The sequence below is a fragment of the Candoia aspera genome, chromosome 6 (assembly GCF_035149785.1).
Source record: "Candoia aspera isolate rCanAsp1 chromosome 6, rCanAsp1.hap2, whole genome shotgun sequence".
Taxonomy (NCBI): Eukaryota; Metazoa; Chordata; class Lepidosauria; order Squamata; family Boidae; genus Candoia; species Candoia aspera.
In genome coordinates, this window is record NC_086158.1 from 85,774,915 (window position 1) to 85,799,805 (window position 24,891).

At 38.3% G+C, this 24,891-nt stretch overlaps 1 protein-coding gene across 4 annotated transcripts in view; it reads left to right on the plus strand.

Moving 5' to 3' along the window:
- The window catches only part of JMJD1C (jumonji domain containing 1C), a 137,013-nt gene that overhangs the window by 103,617 nt on the left and 8,505 nt on the right, over positions 1-24,891 (plus strand). For 3 of the 4 annotated variants that reach the window (XM_063307581.1, XM_063307580.1, XM_063307579.1), the window contains exons 8-21: positions 70-1,739; positions 3,171-3,343; positions 3,607-5,765; positions 7,596-7,797; positions 9,481-9,695; positions 11,045-11,197; positions 11,388-11,477; positions 15,089-15,216; positions 15,426-15,639; positions 18,087-18,301; positions 20,381-20,659; positions 22,814-22,982; positions 23,887-23,977; positions 24,074-24,204. In XM_063307581.1, coding sequence (XP_063163651.1) covers positions 70-1,739; positions 3,171-3,343; positions 3,607-5,765; positions 7,596-7,797; positions 9,481-9,695; positions 11,045-11,197; positions 11,388-11,477; positions 15,089-15,216; positions 15,426-15,639; positions 18,087-18,301; positions 20,381-20,659; positions 22,814-22,982; positions 23,887-23,977; positions 24,074-24,204 — 5,889 coding nt within the window. Of the gene's footprint in view, positions 1-69; positions 1,740-3,170; positions 3,344-3,606; positions 5,766-7,595; positions 7,798-9,480; positions 9,696-11,044; positions 11,198-11,387; positions 11,478-15,088; positions 15,217-15,425; positions 15,640-18,086; positions 18,302-20,380; positions 20,660-22,813; positions 22,983-23,886; positions 23,978-24,073; positions 24,205-24,891 lie in introns of those variants that run through there. The other variant, XM_063307582.1, reaches the window with a different exon arrangement.

Here is a 24,891-nt window from a genome sequence, read left to right on the forward strand (position 1 = left end):
ACATTTTTATAAGGATAGTAAGAATTCTTCTTCCACAAACAATATTGAAGGTGTTTTTTTTCTTTGCAGAAAATTCCAAAAGCAAAAACAAACTCTTTATTTCTAAAAGAAGAAAACCAGAAGAAGATGAAAAAAAATTGAGTGTGAAGAGGCAGCGTACAGACAACACTTCAGACTGTTCAGAGAGCAGTGACTCTGAAAATTCAAACAAAAGATTGACAGATTCTTCCTCAGAGCAAAATTCAGACAGTGAATTGAAAAACAAAAATATTGTAAATATAAATGGGAAAGAAGGAAAATCCCAGAGTGAAATGGTAGAAGAGCAGATCCTAATAGGCAACCAGTCTCCCTGGCATGAAGTACAGGAAGATACAAAACATCAACAAATAGAAAGACCAGAATCAGCTGATTTGGAATTGCAAGAAATTTCACTCCGTCAAGCTGAACTGCCAGCAGTTTATGGTGATAGTGATAATGATGGCTGCATTCAAGAGTACAGAATAGAAAATAAGCATCCCAGAGAGCTCTTACCTAATGAAAAATTCGTAACCAGTTGTCCCACACCAAAAAGTTACATTGACACAAATGCTGGAAACAGTTCAGTTAATCAGACTCAGGAAAACTTATCAAGTACGTTTAGTTTACAAAGTGGTCAGGAATTAGAATCTCCTAGCAGTGATTCTAAACATCTGTTTACAAATGCCAACTTTCTGGAAGTAAAAAAATCAGGAACTGTTGAGAACTGGATTAATAATGCCAGTAAGATGGAATTGATGCAATCAAATGTTGTGAAAAACATATCAGCAAATGAACATTTCAATTCTGAAAACGTTCACTGTGGTTCTGTGTCATCTTTAACTGTAATATCTCTAGCAGAACAAGGCAGAGTTCGTAAACAAACTCCAGCTTCCGATGCTATGAAGTCAAAAACTAGTCTGCCGGTTGAAAACTCTAAAATCAAGCCAAACTCCTCACAAGAAATTAAGTATAAGCCTGCCCAGTCACCTGATACTGTGAAATCTAAGGTTAATTACCTTAACAGCCATGTTTCTGGAATAACAAAGGCAGCAGTTAAAACAGAGCATGATTTGCCCAGGTCTAGCTTCCATCCAATTCCAGCTAGAATTAGCTCATTAGAAGCTACTAAAAGCCCTCTTATCATTGACAAAAAGGAACATTTCACAATTTACAGAGATCCCGTTCTTCTTGGTCAAGAAACAGGAACTAACCATATGCCACCATATTTACATCAGCATAATTACCCACCTCATTCCACTTCCCATAGAACTTGTTTAAATCCAAGCACTCATCATTCTGCATTAACAGGTACATCCCATCTGTTAGCTGAATCCTCAAACCAAACTCCATTGTCTGCTATTAACACTCATCCTCTTAGTAATGCGTCTCATCATTCTGTTCACCAACATCTACTCCCTGTGGTTTTACCAGGAGTGCCTACAGCCTCTTTGTTGGGAGGCCATCCACAACTAGAGACTGCTCATGCGAGCAGTTTAAGTCATTTAGCATTAGCACATCAGCAACAGCAACAACTGCTACAGCACCAGTCACCACATCTTCTTGGGCAAACTCACCCATCTACTTCGTATAATCATTTAGGACTTTATCCAATTATTTGGCAGTATCCAAATGGAGCACATGCTTATTCGGGACTTGGGATACCGTCGTCTAAATGGGTCCATTCGGAACCTTCTGTTAATACTGAGACTTCTTTGAGAAGAGTAAGTCTTGCTCAATCCCAAAATAGCAATATATTGGGGAGATAATGGGTGGTTATTCTGGATATAGTATTTTATGTGGCCAAACCTTTTTTAAATGGAAGGGCATGCGAGTAACTTGCCTAACTAATAAATTTAAATAATTGCTGTTAAGTAACTGGGTTTTGCTTCTGGATATAGACAATTACATATCATTATACTACCTTAGTGCTCATGTATGTTAATAGAGTGGTGTGGTGTTGATGTAAAGAGGACCAGTAGTTTTTGAATTACATTTTAAATTCATTTTTTAAAAGGAAAAAGCTGTAAATTAGAAAGTATTTGTGATGTTTAAAAAATATCAGTTCTGTTTGTCATTACCTTTAAACAATTCCATTTTAAAAAATAATACTGGATTTTTTAAAGAAAATAATATAAAAGGGTTTTTACAGTGATAGATTAGATATGCTATATTAGGCATGTTAAATTGCTTTGGCTGGTTAATGTAAACTACTATACCACCTTTTTAACCTTGACCAAAGCCATCGCTTCCATCTAGTGACGTGGAATTTGAAATCATGGTAAATTGTTTGTGTCAGTTCCTGTTAATGCTCACACGATACGGTGATCAATGTGCTTTCTCAAGAAAAACATAGAAATATTGCCAGTGGGGATAAGAAACATTCCTTTCACCATGTAGTAGAAATTAGGGTTGTGCAGCCCGTCGCATCTGAAGACAGAAAAGGTGCATCGTGGTGCATGGAGGCATGAATGTAGCAGATGTCTGCAGCTGCTCAAAGCAGCCATGCCTTTTCCTAGGATCATAGGGCTGCCCTCTGCAGCTGTTGTACAACCCAGGAAAAGACAGTTTTGATTTAACGAGTTGTAGGCATATTTACACTCCCACTCATTCTGAAGTAGCTTTCTGCTTTCATACTTGTTTTTATTTGTTTATCAAATGTCTATTCTGTCTTTTGAATGAGAGTTCAAGGTGACATTTATAGGACCCGTTCCTCCTATTTTTCCCCTCAATAACACTACCCTGTGAGGTAGGTTGGGCTGAGAGCGAGTGACTGGCCCCAAGTCACCATCAGTTGAAGATTCTGTTGCTGCTTAAACTGCTTTATATTGTATTTTATGTCTTTTTATGTCACATAAGAAAATTTGAAAGAATGGCATTCTAAAAAGGGAAGGTAAGTGTTGGAACAACAGTATATTTAAAGGCAATTGGACTTATTTTTCTCCTGGCTATGTTTGGGTGTTTAAGATGTTACCCTTCATTTTAAATAGACCACTTGTTTTAGTATATATATTTTAATTATTAATATGCAGTTCTGGAATGTAATTATATCTTTTTTGTCTCAGCCATTATAAAAACAACACTTGGTTATCCTGGAGCTTTGCTTAGAGAAAGTTGTAATTATATCCCACTGGTAACTATGATTTTTTTTCCAGAATACTCCTAGTCCTTGGTTACATCAGCCCACCCCTGTGACCTCTTCTGATGGTCTTGGATTACTAAGTCACATACCTGTAAGACCGTCTAGTGCAGAGCCACATCGGCCACTCAAATTGACATCTCACTCTAGTCCTCCCTTGTCAAAAGGCATAGTGGATCGTCATAAAGAGTAAGCTTACATTTTTAAAATCTATAAATGGAGAGGTAAGGTGATTCTGAAAAAAAAAAAATGAGGCTATATAAGTAACAGGGTTTTGCTTCAAAACCAGTTGTGCCTGTGCATCATGTCTGACCAATAAAACATCTAAGTAAACATTGAGGAAATTATTGGTGCTGTATATTTTATGTTAAAATTTGAAGGACAAATTATTTGCTGTATTTTGTTAATCTGAAACAAAAATAATGCAGTGCATTTTTTATATTTCTGTACAGTGAACCAGAGAGAAAGGGAATTTTTGAATCTGTGCATTCAGCAAAATCAGATCTAGAACACAGTAGATCACAGGCTGCAAAAGAAGGCCACTTGCAAAGACACTTTGTGGATCCTCTGCAAAGATCATTTCAAGAGACAGGGGAGAGACTAAGCAAGTATAAAGAAGAACACAGGCGAATACTGCAGGAAAGTATTGAGGTTGCCCCTTTTACAGCTAAAATGAAGGCCCTTGAAAATGAAAGGGAGACTTATTCCAGAATAATGCCTTTATCATCTTCTAGCCCAAAAAGCCATGGAGTAAAACCTGACAAAGATTCAGAACTCTATAAAATGAAGCATTCAGTACCACAGAGCTTGCCACAAAGTAATTACTTTACCACCTTATCTAATAGTGTGGTGAATGAACCTCCACGAACATACTTGTCAAAGGAAATTTCAGGTACATGTGCTGATAAGCAGAGTACTTGTCCATCAACAACAGCTGCTGCTCAGTCACTCGCTTCTTTCACATCATCTCTTTCAAAACCTCCACCTTTGATTAAGCACCAGCCAGAAACTGAAAGCTCAGTGGGCAAGATAACAGATCAGCTTTCACAGCAAATGATGTCCCATTCAGTAAGTTCCTTTAGAAGTGACAGCGGAAGCCCCACTCAGTTAACAGTTTCATCCTCCGGTTCACTCCGGACAATGCCTGCTTTACACAGAGCTCCTGTGTTTCACCCTCCTGTCCATCCCACCTTGGAGAGAAAAGAAGGAAGTTACAGTAGTCTTTCTCCTCCCACTTTAACTCCAGTGCAGCCAGTCAATACAGGTAACAAAATCCATGAATTACAGAAGCCACCAACTTTAGTACCTGAGCCAAAGGAAACACAAAATGTTTATAAGAGTGTTACCAATCAGAAACTTTCAGCTATGTGGAAAAATAATAGTTCTCCAAATAACGAAAAAATAGAGTGGCATATTGAAAGAACTCGTGGGAAATCACCTTCTGCCACAGCTTCTGTCATTGTACGTCCACCTTCAAGTTCAAAGTATGATACAGCATCAGTAGTTCAGTCAGCTCCCAAAGAACAAGTTACTGAAAGATTAAAAGGAATAAATCAAACAGATTGCCTTAAATCAGTGGAAGCCAAAGAGACTGGAAGAATAGTTGTGTCAAAAATGAATTCAGACGTGAGTCATACCTGCTATGAAAAGAATTTTCCAGCTTCTTCCCAAGGCAGTGTTCCCAGTTCCATCATGCCAACTACAACTGTGTTATGCAGTGCCATAACGGATGTGATTGCATCTGTGACTGCTTCTGATGTTCCAGGTACGGGCAGTTCACAAGTGACTGATTGTTTGCCAAAAGCAGGGTTACCCTGTACATTCATAGAGAGTACTGCCTCTAGGCCCATAAATAAGGATGTGGCACACATGGAGGAATGTGGTGTCAGCACAACAGCTTCTGTTACACTGGCTTGCAGCAAAACAGAAAGTAGTCTTCAGGTGAGCACTGGATTCTCTGGACCATCAGATTTTGTTCACTTGAAAAAGCACAAGGCAGCATTGGCTGCAGCTCAGTTTAAAATTAACAGTACCAATGATACTGAATCTCATACTGTGAAAAATCTAATATATCCAGCCTCTGTTTCCGTGGATAGTGCTGTCAACTCGAGTACAGTCAATAAAGCATATACTCTGGGTGGTGGGCAAATTTCCCAGACAAATCAAGCAAACTATCACACAAAATTGAAAAAAGCTTGGCTCACAAGACATTCAGAAGAAGACAAAATCACTAATAAAAAGGAGAGTTCAGAAAACTGTGTATCAGAAATGATTAAACCATGTACAGTTAACTTAATTGCTTCTACATCAAATGATTTGCAAAACAATGTAGATAATAAATTGGCAGGGGAAAAGCTTGTGAAAGAAGAGAAACATGCAAGGAGAAAAACAAAAAGAATGTATGAATCCGGCTCTGAAAGTGAAGATTCCGATGGGAGTGAGAGCAAGTCAGAGCAGAGGACAAAGCGGCAGCCTAAGCCCACCTACAAAAAGAAACAGAATGATTTGCAAAAGAAAAAAGACCCGGAGGAAGAAGTAAAACCCAACGGGCTTCTCAGCAGGGGTGCCAAAGAAAAAAACAAACTGAAGTTGCAGAGTGGCAACAATAACAGTAAGTACCTACTTGCATAAAAGTTGGAAAACTGGTCCAGGCTACGTCCTCCATCATTTAAAATAAATACATCCAAAATTCTGTACCAAGAGAAGATGAGTTCTGGGGCCCTTCATAAGTAGGTGGTGTTTCTTTTTGTCACAGGAATAAACATGGAACTCTGTTGTGTTTGGACGCTCAACATTTGCCATTTTCTCTCCATGTGCTTTCAGCCCAGATTTCTCTCAAATGGTAGAGTAGTGTCAAGATTTATACTATCTAAAAGAATTAAAATAGACAACATAGTAGAGACACAAATATATTTAGAACCTGTATTAATGTCCTTTGTAAGGCATTGGGTTGGCTGAGACCTATCACCAAACCAAAGGCGTGCTTTCTTCTTACTGCATGCTCTAAGTCCCTTCCTGATCAGGTGTAACACTGAACTTAGCAGACAGTGATTAATGAGGTTTAGCTATAACTTTGGTTCTATATGCACTATACACGACTGAGGAGGGGTACACAAGGAGTTCCTTTACACAGAGCTGTATTGTGGCTTCGCATTGTAACTGAGCTGAACTATTTAACTTCCATATATTCACATGAAGTCAGTATATAGTCACTTGAAACTTTGGTTCAGAAGTAATAACATCGAGGTCAGTGGTACTGTTGACACTGAAGGATTTTTAAAATTGCAACCAAATCTTGCATCTACCTGTAGCAGCTCATGTCCTTACCTTCCTTTTTACTGCCTTACCAATCTAAAGTCTAGGTCTTGTACTGTTTTGCAGCCATAGATATGTCTTTCTTTATATATTTTCCTTCCAGCAGCACTAATAGGATCTAATATATGAATGACACACTTCCACTTCCTTTGACAAGATGGTTAATGTTGCACAGTCTGTAAGAATTTCAAACCATGCTGCTAATACAGTTAAAGAGTCTTTAATGACTGTAAAGAGATTAATGAAACTTAACTAATTTTTTTCCATATACTTTCTGTGAGATATATAATTGCATGGGAAAACTATGCATAAACTAGCACTTAACTTTTATGCTAATTCCTAGAACACAGCAGCTCTCTAAAGTGAATAGCACCCATTGGTAGAAAGGTTGGATATATATCCATAATAAGATACTGACACAATCATAGACAGCACTGAATAATAGTGCAATCATGAATTATTCATACAAAATACAAATACAGGTGTGCCAGAGGATGATTGTGTGGAGAGAGAGACAGATTGCTGCATTAACTGGATTGCTGCATTAAATTCTTGAAGAAGTGTGTTTTAAAGAATGTATACCTCCTCCTGTAGTAGTGACAGTTACAGACTTGAAAAATGTAAACTGTCATAGAATTGTGTGTTCGGCTGTACACTATTTCTAAGAAATAATGGTTTTAAAGAGTAAAATATATGTATGCAAGCCATAAATATTATTGTCTAAAGAAGGCTAAGCAAAAGTATGTGTAATCTTTTTCTCTCTCCCCCTTCCTTCCTTCCACTTTTCTTCTTTGTGTATATGAAGTTGAGATTTATTCTTTTGCATACAGTAGCTTTTTGCTGCATACCATACTGAGACAGAATTATGGGAAATATATGTTTGGAGATATTTAGCTTTTTACATTCAACATAATGAGCTGAATTATTTTTAACTTCTCTCATAGATTATGGGGCAAATCAACAAAAATAGAAAATTAACAAGTAAAAGTTGTTTCACTAAATTTATTTTGATGGAATAATCAGGTTTACTTGGTCTGCCATTTGTGGTTCTGTTTGTATATTGATTATAATTCGTATATTGGTTATAGTGTCTTTACCATAACTTTAAAAATACTTCTTCTTGCAGCTGGCATACCTCGTTCAGTATTAAAGGACTGGCGTAAAGTAAAGAAGCTGAAGCAAACTGGAGAATCCTTTTTGCAGGATGATTCTTGCTATGAAATAGGGCCCAATTTGCAAAAATGCAGAGAATGTAGGCTGATTAGAAGTAAGAAAGGGGAAGAGTCAGCTCATTCACCAGTATTTTGTCGATTCTACTACTTTCGCCGGTAAGTTGTATGTCAGAATGCCCACATTTTCCTAGGAGCTGCAGTTTGGGGTACATCCTTATAATAATGTTCACGATCTAGAAAGCTGTTTTAAATTAGGAATCATCCTCTTTTGGATTTTTGCTTGTTTTAATCATGGTTATCCTGTTCTTCAGCTGAAGGCTCCCAAAATAGCTTATATAAGCAAAACTGTCTTTGCTCATACAGTTTAAAGGGCAAGATATCAACAAAAAAAAAAGAATGGAGGGAAAAAAGGGAGAACAAGCCAAATGCAGTCTTTCACCACCACCCCACAACTTTCTGGGAACTGGTCCTCAGCCTTCCCTGGAACAAACAGACCCTTCTAGCCAATACACTTAACAGACAAAGTTATGGATAGTGACTGTAGAAAGATGCTTGGCTATATAGAAAAGTACTGGGGGGGGGGGGAAACAAGTGACAGTAGTTAGAAATCATGTGGCATTTGCTGGTTTATAACTTCCTAAGGATCCAAAAAAGCCCAACGTCCAAGGGAGAAATTGCTCAGTGTTCAGTGTCACTGGGTAATAAGCCTATGTTATCTTTATTAATGATTTTTCTACATTGATTTTTGCTTGCAGCATAATTAGGATAAGTCAAGTCTAACATTCTCCCATCTTCTTAACGGTAATACAGGAATGAGAGCATTTGTTTATGGGGCTATCCTTTTTTTCCTCCCTATTTTTTCATGGAGGTGAACAGGATGTTACTTTTGACCTATTTTGGGGGGGGGAGCCCTTTTAAAGTTTTAAAAATATGCTTACTTTCATGTTAAAACTGTTCCATTGCTCCTAATAGCCATGGCCAGGAAAGTCCTCCTTATTTTGAGTTTGGATCTCTGTCTGTAAAACTTCTACCCACTGGTTCTTGTCTTTCCGTTGGGTGCTTTGGAGACTAAATCCATACCCTCCTCTCTCTGACAGCCCTTCAAGTATTGGAAGACTGCTTAGCCTTCTCTTCTTTAAGCTAAACACAGCTGGTTCTTTTAAGCTTCCAAGCACCTCACTGTCTTTGTTGCTGTTCTCTGCACAAATGTTGTTCTAGGGTTTGTCCCACAGATGCAGGCTCATTTTGCACTGCACTCACATCAGATTGCATAGCAAAGCTGTGAGTGCAGGTTGTGACAAGGGGTTCTCTTTTCCAGCCAGCTTGTCTCAAAGCTGGACACTGATTTGGGCTGAGGAGTGACTGACCTAAGATAACCTTGCTGCCTTCCTTGTGTAAAGGAGAACTAAAACCTGGGTTTCCCTTCCCCCAGTCCAGTCCCTTGACCACTACACCATATTGCTTCTGTAACCTGTCTCTTTAGTACTTCCCATTATTTGTAACAGAACATAAACCAAAACAATGGTTTCCTGCCCCAAGGGTTTGGAAAGCTAACTGTTTCAAAAATAGAAAAAATTACTAAAAACCTGGCTGCAAAGAGTTGTTAAATTTAAAATTTTGAAACATTGCAGATTATTCTGACTTCTTCCCCTTAGTTTCTAACAGCACCTCCTCTTTTTTTTGTCTTCATAAAGCAGTTCATAGGGATAGTGTACCCACGTATTCTTGCATTGTCTTTTGCATTACCTAGAATATTGGATGATTATAATTGACACCCATTAATATCTTAATAAAATTAAAGTGTTTGTTGGTTTCTAAATACTTTATTTTGTTCCTTAGGCTTTCTTTTAGCAAAAATGGAGTAGTTAGGATTGATGGCTTTTCTTCTCCTGATCAGTATGATGATGAAGCTATGAATTTATGGACACATGAGAGTTATGATGATGATGAAATGGACTTAGAAACTTGCAAATACATCTTAGAACATATAGGTGACAAATTTTGTCAGTTAGTGACATCTGAGAAAACAGCTATGTCCTGGGTCAAAAAGGATGGTAAGGTTATTCAGTTTTTATTACTTGATGGCATAGCACTTTTCATATCTTAATACACTTGTTTTTAGCTATCTCAGATTTTATATCCTTCCTCAGAAATCTTTATGTAGCATTGAGATGTTATTTCACTGTACTGGTGAGTGCAATGTGTAGATGTAAGGAGATACTGAGGCAAACATCACAATACATGCTTGTGCAATTTAATTAATACATACTCTCATTTTTAAAAGTTCTGTTTGGTCTTTTAAAAAAAATCTGTTAAATTTGTTATCTGTAATATTAAGTGATGCATTTGAGGCAATGTACAGTTGTGTTTCAAAATGATAGAACAACTTCTCTCTCTTCCTCCTGATTGTCCCAAAATCTGTTATGGAGGGTGAAGCTTTCCCCTTAAGCATATCTGAAGAGAATGAAAGCATAAAACAAAATGAATTTAAATAAGCATGAATATTCAGATGGATGGATGTCTGCATTCTAAAAAAGAAAACAACAAAGATTGGTTTATATGTATATTTTAAGTCAAGCTTAAAAACTTAGAGCAAGGAGACAAAAGCAGTATTAACTCTAAGTAGGGGCAGTACTGCAGCAATCCTGTGTTTGGTACAGTAACCTTAAATTTTTAAAATAAGTAAGTTACGTGGTGGTCAAGAAAGTAATGAGACATAAAACATACATAAAAACATTTTAATACCTTTGTTGCATTTTTTTGGCATTGTAGCTAGTAGGCCAGTGTCTTCGTTTAAGTATTCACTTTTTGATTAAAAGCCATTTTGCAAGAGAATCAGTTTTATTTTGTTCAGAATAATTATCATAGCAATTACCATAAACTATGTGGAAAATCTCTTGTGTGGACCGAACTGTTTCACCTACTGAGTTTACATGGGTGAAATAAAATATTTCTCCAAAGTAAAGACAATTTTGCATCTGGTTACATTTAAAACCCACACATTCTGTAAGAAGGAATACTCATTTGTCATGATTTTGTGAAACCAAGTGATCTTAAGCCCACAACTTCTCCTAACAGGGTCTGTTTCCCCTTTTCTAATAATAATTCACTTTGTTTTTATAAGCACTTTTATCTAGAAAAAGAAAAAGATTCTAAATCCTAGAAATTACCTTCTTTGATGCACAGCAACGGTGTAGTCACAGAATTTGAAACAAAGAATGGCTTAGATAATAGTTATATGTGATGACAATTAAAAAATTGATTACAGTTGCCAGAGGCTTTTTAAAAATCGCTTAAAAGGAAATAATGGCTGGTCTTGGCTGCATTTTCATTTCTTCTTTTAGTTTACAGATGTTTGTCTTCAAATTTCAGTACTTGGTATGCTGTTTACTCTGTGTTTCAGCCAAAATTGCTTGGAAGAGAGCAGTCAGAGGAGTCCGTGAAATGTGTGATGCATGCGAGGCCACCCTGTTTAACATCCACTGGGTCTGCCAAAAGTGTGGATTTGTGGTCTGTCTAGATTGCTATAAGGCTAAGGAAAGGAAGAGTTCTAGAGGTCAGTCCACTTTTGTAAAAAGCCAAGATAAAGTTAAACATTCAAGAATTACTTGTTTCACCTTTTCAATTCTTTCTATTCACAAGACAAGAATTGTATGCATATTAGAATTGCTATTTGTGTGATTCCACTTTTCTCCTGATAAGCAAATTTCATTGACCTCAGGATGTTTCTTTTAAAATGTTCACAGATAAAGAACTATATGCATGGATGAAATGTGTGAAAGGACAACCTCACGATCATAAACATTTAATGCCAACCCAAATTATTCCTGGATCTGGTAAGATCACAAGGGTATACACTTTGTTCCTTTTGTTTCCTTATACAGGCTTGCTGAATTATTTTTTAGTTTATATGTCTCTTAGAATTTATATAGTAAACTCACTAATAACATGAGAGTTATTAACCCTAGTAAGCTTTCTCTTAAGCTGGAAGCCAATTCACAGTATGGTTTTACACAAGTAAATGCCTTTTACCAGTCCCTGATATGCTTTTATTAGATTTACAGAAGAATATTATTTATTGACTGCGTCAGTCCGTGATGTCTCCATTTCTCACATAGCAATCCTCCCCCTCCCTCCTTTACAACCCATGACAGAGGAGGAGGACCAGAAGGGGTTTTTATGGCTTCTGGGACCAAACCTCTGACACTATTACTATAAAAATGAATTAGAAGCACTCATCCTTGAAATATTAAAGTAGCCACATCTTCACTAAGCAAATCAAAGTGACTATCCATGCCTATATGCACACTCAGGCAGCCTGGAAGAGTTGCTGTGTTCATGCTGCCATGGCTTCTGAAGAGCCTCTTTCAAACGCATTGCACAGCCTTAATAAATGAATATATTGTCATTCGTTCATACTTTAAATAGTAATAAGGTTTGAAGTATTTATTTTGTTTATTTTTATTTTATTTTTTCAATTTATGTATCCATCCCTCTCACATAGCACTTCTGAGAGGCTTACAGCAGATAAAAACAATGCAAAAATATAGCATAAAACACAATACGTGCAGCAGCTGAGAGACCAAACCAAGGAAAACAGCATAGTACATCACAGGCTCTCGCTAACACTCTTACTCCCATATTTGGGAACATAACTGTGCCTTAAGCACCTTCCAAAGGACTGGCAGGCTAAGGACAAACTTATCTCGGGGGCAGCAATCAAAACCATCTGCTTCCTGGGTGCTACAATATTACATTTGACATGTGATGTTTCGCTTAAGCTTAAGGACTGCTTTGTTTAGCAGTGGAAATTCCAGTCCAACTTAGTGTCATAACCAGAGGACTACCTGTACAGCAGTTATGAATGCATCTCGGTGTGTGTATGTTATACCTCTGCTCTGCTGCACTAGTTGTCACTGTGCTTCTGAGTGCAATTCAAGGTGCTGGTTGTCACCTATAAAGCCCTTCATGGCACAGCAGGACCACCTCAGCCCAGTTGTTTCTACAGATTCCATTAGATCCACAGCACGGCTGAGATGAAGATGCCACTGTATTCCCTCACTGTTGCCTATCTGCCCCTCGCCGCCGCCTCTGAGCCCAGCGCTGGCAGCCCCTGCACCGTGGGTTTGAGGCCAGCTGGCTTCAGCAAGCCCAGCAGAGGGGAGGGGAGGCAACTCCAAGGAGGAAGAAAGGGAGGAAGGTCTGCTGGGGCGGGGGTTGGCAGCAGCGGGTAGCTGGCGGTGGAATACAGCGCATCTTCATTTCGGCCTGTGCAGGGCAGACAAAAGGGCAGAGATGGGGAGAGGTAGGCGAGTGCGTGGAGTTGAAGCGGAGGCAGTTCATGCAGGCCAGGAGAATGACCACGGGGTGCTGCGACTGTCGTAAATGAGGGCCGTCTCCAAGCACCTGAATTTTGATCATGTGACCCTGGGGATGCTGCAATCGTTGTAAGTCCATTTTTTCAATGCTGTTGTAAGTTTGAATGATTGTAACCCAAGGACTAGCTGTACTGCTCTGTTCTGCACCAGCTGCCGCTTCCAGTTGCTCTTCAAGGGCAGCCCTATGTAGGACACATTGTAGTAATATGCATGGGAGGTGACTAAGATGTGAATGGCCATGACAAAAGCCTCCCGGTCCAGAAAAGGGCACAGTTGGCACACAAGGTGAAGTTGTGCAAAAGCCCTCCTAGCCATGGCTGCCACCTATTCTTCGAATAGGAGGACCCTCAGTTTGTGCACCTATTCTGTTTGGGGCAGTGCAATCCCATCCAGAAGAAGAGATGACAAATCCTTGGATGCAGGGGGTCTTAAAACCAGAGCCACTCAGTTTTGCTAGGGTTAAGCCAAAGCCTGCCTAACTCATGCAGATCCCCACAGTTTTCCTTGTAAACTGGGTATCATCAGCATACTCATGCCAGCAGATGACCTCACCCAGCAATTTCACGTAGATATTAAACAGGGATGGGTAGAGCACCAAGCTCTGAGGCACCCCACAAAGCAGAGGCTCTGGGCTAGATCTCTCCCTTGTTCACCCTGACTGGAACTGACCCTGGAGGAAGGAGGAGAACCAACATTACACCATGCCCCCATTCCCAACTCCTGAAGCCCCTCCAGAAGGATACCATGATCAGTGATAGCAAAACCCACTCAGAGGTTAACAAGAACAAGGGTGGACTCACTTCCCCCATCCCACTCCCGTCGTGCTCCCATCAGAGGTCATCCACAAGCACAATGAAGTTTAAGTTGAGGTTAAACTGAAAGGGGTGCAGATAAAGATTAGAATTAACTTCTTTGCTAAGGTGATGACTGGGGAAGGCAATGGCAAACCACCCCGCTCTATAGTCTGTCAAGAAAACGTCGCAAAAGCTACCTGCTGCCACCTACCCCCCCCCCCAGCAGGCCTTCCTCCCTTTCTTCCTCCTTGGAGTTGCCCCCCACCCTAACTGCTGTACATGTAGTCCTCTGGTTATGACCCAAAGGGTCAGACATGACTCGGTTCTTGCACAGGGGACCTTTCACCTTGCACAGCTCAGTGTCAGACTGTTGGGTTCTTGATGCTCTCTGAGCCTGGTGTTTTCTTGCAGACATTTCATAACCAGGCTAAGTAACTTCATCAGTGGGCGGGAAAATGGAGTTTGCTGGCTGTCTATATATAGAAGTTAGCTATGCCAGCAAACCCTACTCTTCCTCCCACTGATGATGCAAGAAAACAACCAAGCTCAGAGAGCCCCAAGTACCCAACATTCTTTGTATATATGTAGAGATAGTTTTTTTTTATTCTGAATTTTTTAGTGTAAATCAAATATTTAAGGTAATTTTATTTTAACTATTTAACATAACTTTTAACTTATAAAAGATGTCTGGCTTTTATTTGTTGGTATTTAGTTTAATGCCATTTTAATGGCATTTGAACTTCATTTACTGTATTTTTAATGTGCTTATTTATTTACATTAACCTTTTATACAAGTAGCAGTTGTCTTTGCTATATAAAATATGCAACTACTTTCTATGTTGCCAAAAACTAGATCTAGGAAAATATATAGAACAAAAGCATGGAATAGCAGTACAATTGTTTTTGGTCACTTCATATACTTTACCCTTTTCCATCATTCCCCATGAAGGCACATGCACATGAACTGTTGCTTAGGTTATTCAAATGTGATATCTGACCACATACTAGAAAACATTGAGGTCCATGACTTGTTAATCTGTGACATGGTTGCATTGAGCATAGCTTACCTCAAGATTGTGCACTATCTTTAAACAAGTATATGACCAAAGGTAAAACTGTTTTGGAAACTTTCAACTTCATTTTCCTTAGTGTAAGAAAATGAAGGTACATAAAATACCAGCTTTTATAGCTCAAGACTGTACACATACATATGCATACATATGTATATGTCACAAGCATGTCGTAACAATTCATTATTTTCTCCATATCTTATAGTTTTAACAGAACTTGTTGAAGCAATGCATACTCTTAGAGAGAAACATGAGATTAAATCCCATTGTCAATGTGGCAGCAAACAGAACATACAAATTGGCAAGTTTCTCCCAGTGAATGGAGTATCTCAGGTAAGGTCATAATTTACTGGTCAAGTGTAATATTTATATTTTCATAATATTATATGGCATATAGAGGCACAAGCATACATTGTTGTTAAATAGTAATCCAGTGTAATACATTTGAAACTTGTTTTATCATCTCTTCAGCTCTGTTAGTATCTTAAAATAATCCTTTTTAAAAAGTGCAAACAATTTGATTAAATTATTGTGCTCTACAGATTTTACAGAATGTCCTTAATCATGGTAATAAAATTTCTCTGTGCATACCTGAGTTACAACAGCAGAAGCCATCTCAAAAATCCGAAGCAAATGGCAATACAAGTCCAGGAAGTGACGTAAGTTCGGAGAGCAACTTAAACCCTCCTGAATCACAATCCCCATTGCATTGGTTGGCAGATCTAGCAGAGCAAAAGGCTAGAGAAGAAAAAAAAGGTAAATAATGGCACGTTGATTAGAAAGCAACATCTTTCTTTGACAATGCCAAACTCAGCTGATTGATTGACGCTCTACCTTGCTACTCTGTTGAATGTTCAAGATAGCTAACAAAATTTATAAAACGAAAGCAGAATGTAAAAGTTAAAAAATATAAATTAACAGTTAACACTAAAGTTACTTAAAGCCTGGCAAAAGAGATTTATCTCTACAGATTTACTAAAGACTTAGAGGTTGAAACTATATACTAGGAAGTATAGTATAGTATATTGTATAGTATAGTAGTATAGTATAGCATAGTACATAATATAGTATAGGTTATAGCAGTTTCTCAACCTTTTGACCCTGAAGGAACCCTTGAAATATTTTTCAGGCCTCGGGGAACCCCTGCACATTCAGGTTCAAATATAGACCAGACATTACATTACAAAATTACTATATTCATTCCATGTGTAGACCTGTATATATTCATTAACGGTGTTCTTAAACTAAAAATAAAGAATGAAACTTACCTCTTTAATGTGAAATTTGAAATAATTTTTAAAATAAATCATGATCTCCCAGGGAACCTCTAGTGATCTCTCATGGAACCCTAGGGTTCCATGGAACTCTGGTTGAGAAACCCTGGTTTATAGTATAGTATGTAGTATATATAGTATACAGGTAATCCTCACTTACCAACCATTCATTCAGCAACTGTTCAAAGTTGCAAAGGCACTGAACAAGTGATACTTGTGACTAGTCCTCAAAGTTCCAGCCATCCCAGCACCTCCGTGGTTATGTGATTGCAATTCGGGCACTTGGCAACCGGCTCACACATACGACAGTTCCAGCATCCCGCGGTTGTCACGTGATCGCCATTTGCAACCTTCCCTGCTGGCTTCCCACAAGTAAAATCACTGGGAAAACCAGCAGGGAAGTTTGCAAGTCACTCTGGTAAGTCCCCCCAGCCTTCCTGTACTCCTGCCCTGCCGCACAGTCCATCCCCCTGCCTTCCTGCCACAGCAACCCCCTACCCCCTTGTGGCACCCCCAAGGCACCCCACACTCCTTACCTGGGACTCCTACCACTTCCCGCTTAACAACCCATGCCTCTTGGGGTTGTGACAGTAACAAGGACTGCCAGGATTGTCATCGCTAAGGGATACAACCATGTTACATCACAGTTTATGACCACATTGCTTAGCCACAGCAATCCTGGTCCCAATTGCCACTGTCACTCAAGTACTACCTGTATACTATAGCGCATAGCATAGCATAGCATAGGAGCAACAGAAGAGAAAGCTCTTGAAAGCTGGGCTTTTTCCTGAAGGACCTCTTCTGAAGGTTTTGGCAGCTAAACAGGTTCATTACAAGGGAGAGGCATTCTCTGTGCCTGGTAAGCAATTGGCAAGCAGTGTTGATACCGTGTAATACAGAAATTATAGGTTATGTGCCTTACATCAATTAGCAATGTAGTTGTTACAATTTGTACCAATTGCAACTTCTGGATGCTTTTGAAGAGTATCCCCCTTTAGAGCTTAGGGTAGTTGTTAAGATAGGGTCAAGCCAAGACATAGCTTGTTCTAGATCATTGAGCCAATTGTGACACCAGACATAATTCTACAAAAACACTCTTAGCCACAGATACCATTTGCAAATCCAATGGCAGATGATGATCAAGAGGCACTCCCAAACTGCTTTTTCATGGCAGTACAACCCCTTTCAACATAGGCTAAACCTCAATCCCTAGCATTTCTGTCTTTCCTAACTTAATTTCAGGTTTTTTCCCCTCCTCCAGCCTACCAAATTTAAGCAATGTTGGGGTTGAATGATAAGAAGCAAAACTCTGAGTAATTCCCCCCCAAGTAGTTTTATATATATGTTGAACAGCATGAGGGACAAGATGCAACTGTAATTCACCAACCCTTCTGGATATGGTCCAATGCAAAGAACCTGAACCACTGTTAAAAAAAAAAAAGCCCAATCCTTCCAGGTGCTCCAGAAGGATACCGTGATCAGTGGTAGTAATATCTGTTGAAAAATCCAGCAAATGCACCTGGTGCTATTTAGGAGAAAGCTATTGTTGCCTTTTATGTCTGAATAAGGCCTGTGGCTCATTGATAGTGGCTTCCATTATGCCATAACATACAAAATTATGGGCTTTTTTTTTTTTTTTAGTATTTTGTGTTGATGTCTTCTTCTATGGACCTAAAACTGAAACAAGCAATTTCTTGTATGAGATAGAAAAGGTACATGCTTGTGCAATGCATTAGTGCTTCTCTTATGATGTAACTTAAATAGTACTGATTGCATTTTGAAGCTTCTAGTTCAATCTCTGATGTTATATGACTAAAGCAATACAATTAAAAGTGTCATGCACTTCATCATGAAATACAATCTGCTAGTATTCCTGTTCTTTACCATTACATAATTATGTAACTTGCTCACTCTCTCTATTGGTTTTAGAAAACAAAGATTATCCTCTTGGAAAGCATACAAAGGAAGAACAAGAGCAAGACAATTCAGAATCTCTTAACTTCAAGGTGTCAACTCCTTTGTCTCAAAATAATGAGCAGGGCTCAACATTACGAGACTTGTTGACGACTACAGCTGGCAAATTGCGCCTAGGCTCCACAGATGCTGGCATTGCTTTTGCTCCAGTTTATTCAACAGGAACAGCAGTGAGTGTGTTGTCCAAATGCTGTGCTCTAGATGTACTAATATAGAGAGGGCCTATTTCATAGCTTAGATGTCAGTAAATTAACGTGAGTAGTAGAGAAATAAGTTCAAGAGTATTGCTTTTCGAAAAACCTATTTTTGAAATGCTTATCTAAATTAAAAGCATTTGGTCATGCAACAACAGAGGTCTACAGTTCAAAAAATACACATTCAAGAAATTATTTAAATTTATTGAGTTAGTTGTGTTATTCTCTCATCCCAGATTTCCTTGGGAAAACAGCAGGAATGTACTAATTTAGATATTGTTCAGACTTACAAACAGAATTCTAAAGATTCGTGCTTGCATTATGATTATGTGGTTAATTTACCAAACTGAAATGGATTCAGTGGCTTTTAATAGATATATACTGCATGCACAATTATTAGGCAAGTTGTATTTTTGAGGATGAATTTCATTATTGAACAACTACAGTGCTCTCCGTCAATCCAAAATGTTAATTAACCTCAAACCTGAATATTGAAGGAAGTAAAAGTGAGGTTTTGGCTTTCTTAGGAGCATATCTATGTGTGCACAATTATTGGGCAACTATTAGTGTGCAGAATTATTATGCAACTAAATGAAAAACGAAAATTCCCCCATCTCACTCGTTCATTTTCATCTGTTAAAGTGAGAATAATAAACAAACAACTCAAAATTTACAAATAAACATTTCTGACATTTCAAACAAAAAATCAGTGACCAATATAGCCACCCTTCTCTGCAATAACAGTCATAAGCCTTCCATTCGTGGAGTCTGTCAGTTTCTTGATCTGTTGACGATCAACTTTTTGTGCAGCAGCAACCACAGCCTCCCAGACACTGTTCAGAGAGGTGTACTGTTTTCCTTCACTGTGAATCTCCCGTTTGAGAAGGGCCCACAAGGTCTCAATAGGGTTAGGTCAGGTGAGGAAGGGGGCCATGTCATTATTCTTTCATCTTTGAGGCCTTTACTGGCTAGCCACGCAGTGGAGTACTTCAATGCATGCGATGGAGCATTGTCCTGCATAAACATCATGGTCTTCTTGAAAGATGCAGACTTTTTCCTGTACCACTGCCTGAAGAAAGTGTCTTCTAAAAACTGGCAGTAGGTTTGGGAGTTGATTTTGAGTCCATCTTCAACCCAAAAAGGTCCAAGTAGCTCATCTTTAATCATACCAGCCCATACCAGTGCCCCACCTCCACCTTGCTGGCGTCTGAGTTAAAGTGGAGCTCTGTGCCCATTACTGATCCAGCCACGGGCCCATCCATCTGGTCAGTCAAGAGTCACTCTCATCTCATCAGTCCATAAAACCTTTGAAAAATCTGTCTTCAGATATTTCTTGGCCCGGTCTTGCCGTTTCAACTTATGTGTCTTGTTCAGTGGTGGTCGAGTTTCAGCCTTCCATACCTTGACCATGTCTCTGAGCACTGAACACCTTGTACTTCTGGGCACTCCAGGTAGGTTGCAGTTCTGGAATATGACAGCACTGGCGGATAATGGGTTCCTGGTAGCTTCACGTTTGATTCTTCTCAAATCTTTGGCAGTTAATTTGCATCTTTTTTTCTCAACACGTTTCTTGCGACCCTGTTGACTATTTGCAACAAAACATTTGATGGTTCTGTGGTCACGCCCCAATATCTTAGCAATTTCAAGAGTGCTGCATCCCTCTGAAAGACTTTTTACAATTTTTGACTTTTCAGAGTCAGTTAAATCTCTTTTTTGGCCCATTTTGCCTGAGGAAAAGAAGCTGCCTAATAATTATGCAAATACACATCACCTGATATGCCTATGTCCAATGAGCATTCAGGTTTACACAGCTTGGAGGTGGAAAATATGCATAAAAATTATGATATGGTCAAAATACTCACTTGCCTAATAATTGTGCACACAGTGTATAGCAGCCAGAAGGATTTGGGCACATTAAGTAATCAGCAACTTAATAAAGAAAATAATGCAATATTACAGTTAAACTTGTTTAGTGTAACTAGCATAATACGTTTTTGTAGGTCGGGTAAAGAAAAAATAAAGACTGCTTAAGTCCTCATTTTATTTTTCCAATAGAGTAGCAAAAGTGGAAGGAGTATGCCAAACATTCTTGATGACATAATTGCTTCAGTTGTAGAAAACAAGATACCACCAAATAGAACATCAAAGATAAATGTAAAATCTGAAATGAAGGATGAGCCAAAGAACAACAGAAAAAACATTTCAGATGATTACAACACATTGTTCAATGATGTTCCACATTCATGGATTTGTGATAAGCATGTTTTGTGGCTCAGTGATCATGAAAACAGCAACAACTGGAAACTCTTCAAAGAGTGTTGGAAACAAGGAAAGGTACATATTAAAATGTTGTTTCTAAAAAGCAGCTGACAAGGGCAACGTTTTTCTTTCTTTTAAACTATTTATTTATTTATTTTTTATGCTTTAAAGGGTTATTAATAAATTTGTCAGTGGGAGCAACCCTACAGCCAAATATGGCCAAAAAGTTCCATTACCTGATGTTAGTTCCAAATCCATGTTAGGTTTGCCTCATGGCATAATTTAGGAAATATTCTAGACCAAATGGAGAAAGGAAAGAATTGCAGAACTGTACAGTGTCAAGGTGCTGGTTTTGACCTTTAAAGCCCTACATGGCATGGGACCGGGTTATTTGAAGGACTGCTTCTCTCTGATTACATCTGCCTGTCCTACCAGATCCAGCAGAAAGGACGGCTGCAGGTCCCTTTGATTAGGGAGCTACACTTGGTGGGTCCTAGGCAGCAGGCCTTTTCTCCTGTGGCCCCCCCTTTAAGAAATATTCTTCCTCCCGAAGTGAGGCTGGCTTCATCCCCTCTAACTTTTCAGAAGTTCCTCAAGACCTGGGGACCTCAGAGGACTGGTGAAATATTGAGATGGCTCCAGTGTAATTAACACCTTGTCTTTACCATAGATACACATACACATATACATAAAATTTTTAGCTTATGCCTTTTGTAATCTTAAGTTTTTTTAATAATAATAATAATAATAATAATAATAGTTTGTATATATTGTTTTTAACTATGTACGCCACCCAGAATCACTATTTATTTTGTCATACTTATATCGCCGCCCATTTGTGAGATGAGCAGCCATATAAATATAACTAACTAAATTTTGTGATCAAGATGTAGCTTCCAGATCAGTGTTTCAGCTTAACATAATGAGTATAATAACTCAATAGGCAGGAGATAGAGAGGTTGTTTGAAAATAGTCACAAGCTACTATAGGTAACAACATTCTAGTAATGCAAAAGGTAACATTCAGAACAAAAATTCAAATCCTGAACTTAAGTTCAGAGCATAATAGCCTTGTCAAACGTGAATAATCATGGATTACTTAAAATGACCACAGTTACTTTTATTATTCAGATTTACCTCTATAACAAAATATATGTACATATTGGTTCGTATGTAAAAATTCATATGAATTGGTTCATACCAGATAAAATTAATAAAATTTATTTATTTGTTAAATTTAATGCTACTAATAATTACATTTATTAACTACTCATACAAACTAGCAGGATCAGAGCTAGCAGTGATTAAAGAGGAAAAAGATACTGGACTAATGGAAAACAGTTCAGTATTAACACAGTGTGCATCCACTGTAAAAAAAGGCCAGCAGCATGTTAGGGATAATAATAAACAGTATTGAAAATAGAGGTGCCAATATCATAATGCCTTAGATAAATCAATGATGCAACTACACGTAGAACAGTGTTTTTCAAACTTGGCAACTTTAAGATGTGTGGACTTAAACTCCCAGAATTCCCCAGTCAGCATTCCCCATCAGAAAAACACTGATCTAGAATATTGTGTGCCGTTCTGGTTGCCACACCTTAAAAAGGATATAGTGGAGCTAGAGAAGCAGGTTCCTTTGAGGAAAGGTTAGGTGGCATTTGGAGCTTTTTAGTCTAGAAAGGAGGTGACAGAATTGAGGTCTACAAAATTATGAATGGAGTAGATAAAGTGGACAAGAAGAAGCTATTTTGTCCTTCCCAAAATACTAGAACCAGAAGTTACCCAATGAAACTGAATCCTGGAAGAATCAGAACTGACAAAAGGAAATATTTCTTTACACAACGCAAAATTATTAAATTTTGGAATTCACTACCAGGAGATGTGCTGGTTACCAGCTTGGCTGGCTTCAGAAGGTTGGACCAATTTGAGGAAGTCGTGGGGATCAATATCTGTTAATCTTGATGTGAAGGCCATCTGCTGGAGAACTAGTGAGCTTCCTTATGCAGCTGGCTGGCCACTGTGAGAACAGACTGCTGGCCTAAATGGGACAGGGGTCCGGTCCAGCAGCGCACTGCTTAGGGTTCTTATTTATTTGCTTGCTTACTTGTATCCTGCCTCAACCAAGGTAGTTCTTTCAAGTTATGAATTCTTTCAAAACTAATTTTATATATCCCAATTTTTATCGAAATACTCCTGCTTATTGCTGTTTTTATATTTTGCTTTGCAGTTTGTATTAGTCTCTGGAATACACAAAAAGCTGAATGCCAGCTTGTGGAAGGCAGATTTTATTAGTTCAGATTTTGGTGATCTCAAAGCTGATCTTCTGAATTGCAAAGATAGCATTACTGCAAGTGGCAGTGTCAAGGAATTCTGGGATGGTTTTGAAGAAGTTTCAAGTATGTTCTGTTTTGTTTTGTTTCATTTCATACCTTCAAATAAATGTATGCAAATATGTGTGTGTATATGTAATATAATTGGAAACATCACAATTCATTCTTTTACTTAATTAAAGAATTTTAGACATAAGATTTGATTATGTAAATAATATCTTGCTGGAGTCATTAATCATACAAATACAGAAAATGCCTTACTAATAGTTTGGCTGTGATATATTCTTGTATATAATTTGGAAAAAAAACAGCGAACTTGTATGCTGCAGTCTTTGCAAAGAATCAAGATTGGGGGGGATGGGCAGTAATTAAATTTGGAAAATAAATAAATGAGCTGCCAGTAAAGAAACGGAAATTCTTATTGTTTGAGTTGAAGTCCCTTATGCCACATATAAACTAATACACAAATTTTAGCAATGAGGCAGTCATTGACAAAATAAATATATGAAAATTGCTCTCATTCTGCATGATTTGCACAACTGTAAATGTATGATGCGTCATAATGTAAATATGAAACAAAGCCACATTGGCATTTGCACAATTAGGAAATACGAATTATAAATATTAACAAAACTTTGAACTGTTATTAATATTAGCCGCCTTTTGTCTTAGAAGAATTTTTAAATGTTTCATCTTGTGTATGTTGTTAAGGTTCATGGGGTATAGTCAGATTGGCTCCTCCACTCATGGAAGGCTCTTGGATTCAGCAGAGGCTTTCAGGGGTGAAAGGCCGTTTTCTTGTCTGCAGCGTTCAGTTCGTTTCAGAGGGTGGAATAGAACCCTTTGAAGGAGGGTAGTGTGAGGGCATGGAGGAGTTTGAATGGTTCCAGAAGAGGAATACAGTTAAATACCATCCAATATTCCAAGTATTTTTGCAGCTCACCCCATTCACTTACCTATGTATTTTCAGAGCGGCAAAAAATTAAAAATGGAGAAACCATTGTACTGAAGCTGAAAGATTTGCCTTCAGGGGACGATTTCAAGACTATGATGCCTGCAAGGTATTTATTTATTTGAAGTGTGTCTGTGTCTGTCTCTTTCTTTCTCTGAAATACTCCTCTCAAATATTTTTCTTGTTTCCATCGTTGTTTCATCAGATATGAAGATGTATTAAAAAGTTTACCACTGCCTGAATATTGCAACCCAGATGGAAAACTTAATTTGGCTTCATACTTGCCAGGATTTTTTGTACACCCAGATCTAGGGCCTAGATTATGCAGTGCATATGGTAAGTAAACTGCCAATAACATTTGTGTTAAGATGGATTGAATTTTCCTAATAAATATATTGGAGTCTTGACAAAACCTGAGTGGTTGAGAGGGCCACTGCCAAAGTTAAGATAAATTGTGATAGATATGAAGAAGGGATCAAAACTCCAACAAAAGGAAGCACTAGCAGATTGAAAGAATAAGAAAGGCATATACATACATCATGCATACATACATATACAGATGCATACACAATACCCATTATGCAATTCCTTTTCAGAGGAAACAGTGTTATGCAAACCACAGAAGAGGTATAAGAAAAAAGAAAAATGAAATCTAGCTAGAAGTAGTTTACTCCAATACCATTCACAATATTGGTCTCCTTGGTCCTCTCTTTGGCCACAGTGACTCATTTGGTTGGCTCACATTAGGCATCTGATGAACCTAGAAGGGTGTCAAAAGGTGCTTGGAGTTTCCTGAAGCTCTCATGGGCAGTTCTGTGAGGGTCTTAGGCAACCAGTGAAATCTAAGATTGTTGGCAGGCCTTGACAGGATTCACCTGAGTGGCTTCTTCCTATGCACAGTTCACAGGATTTCACTAGTTTACCAAAGAGCTCTGGGAGATGAGATGCCTGGATAAATGTTGGCATAAAACAAAAAATGAATGCAACTGAATGTGGGTAAGAATTCATAATCAAGCCTACCCA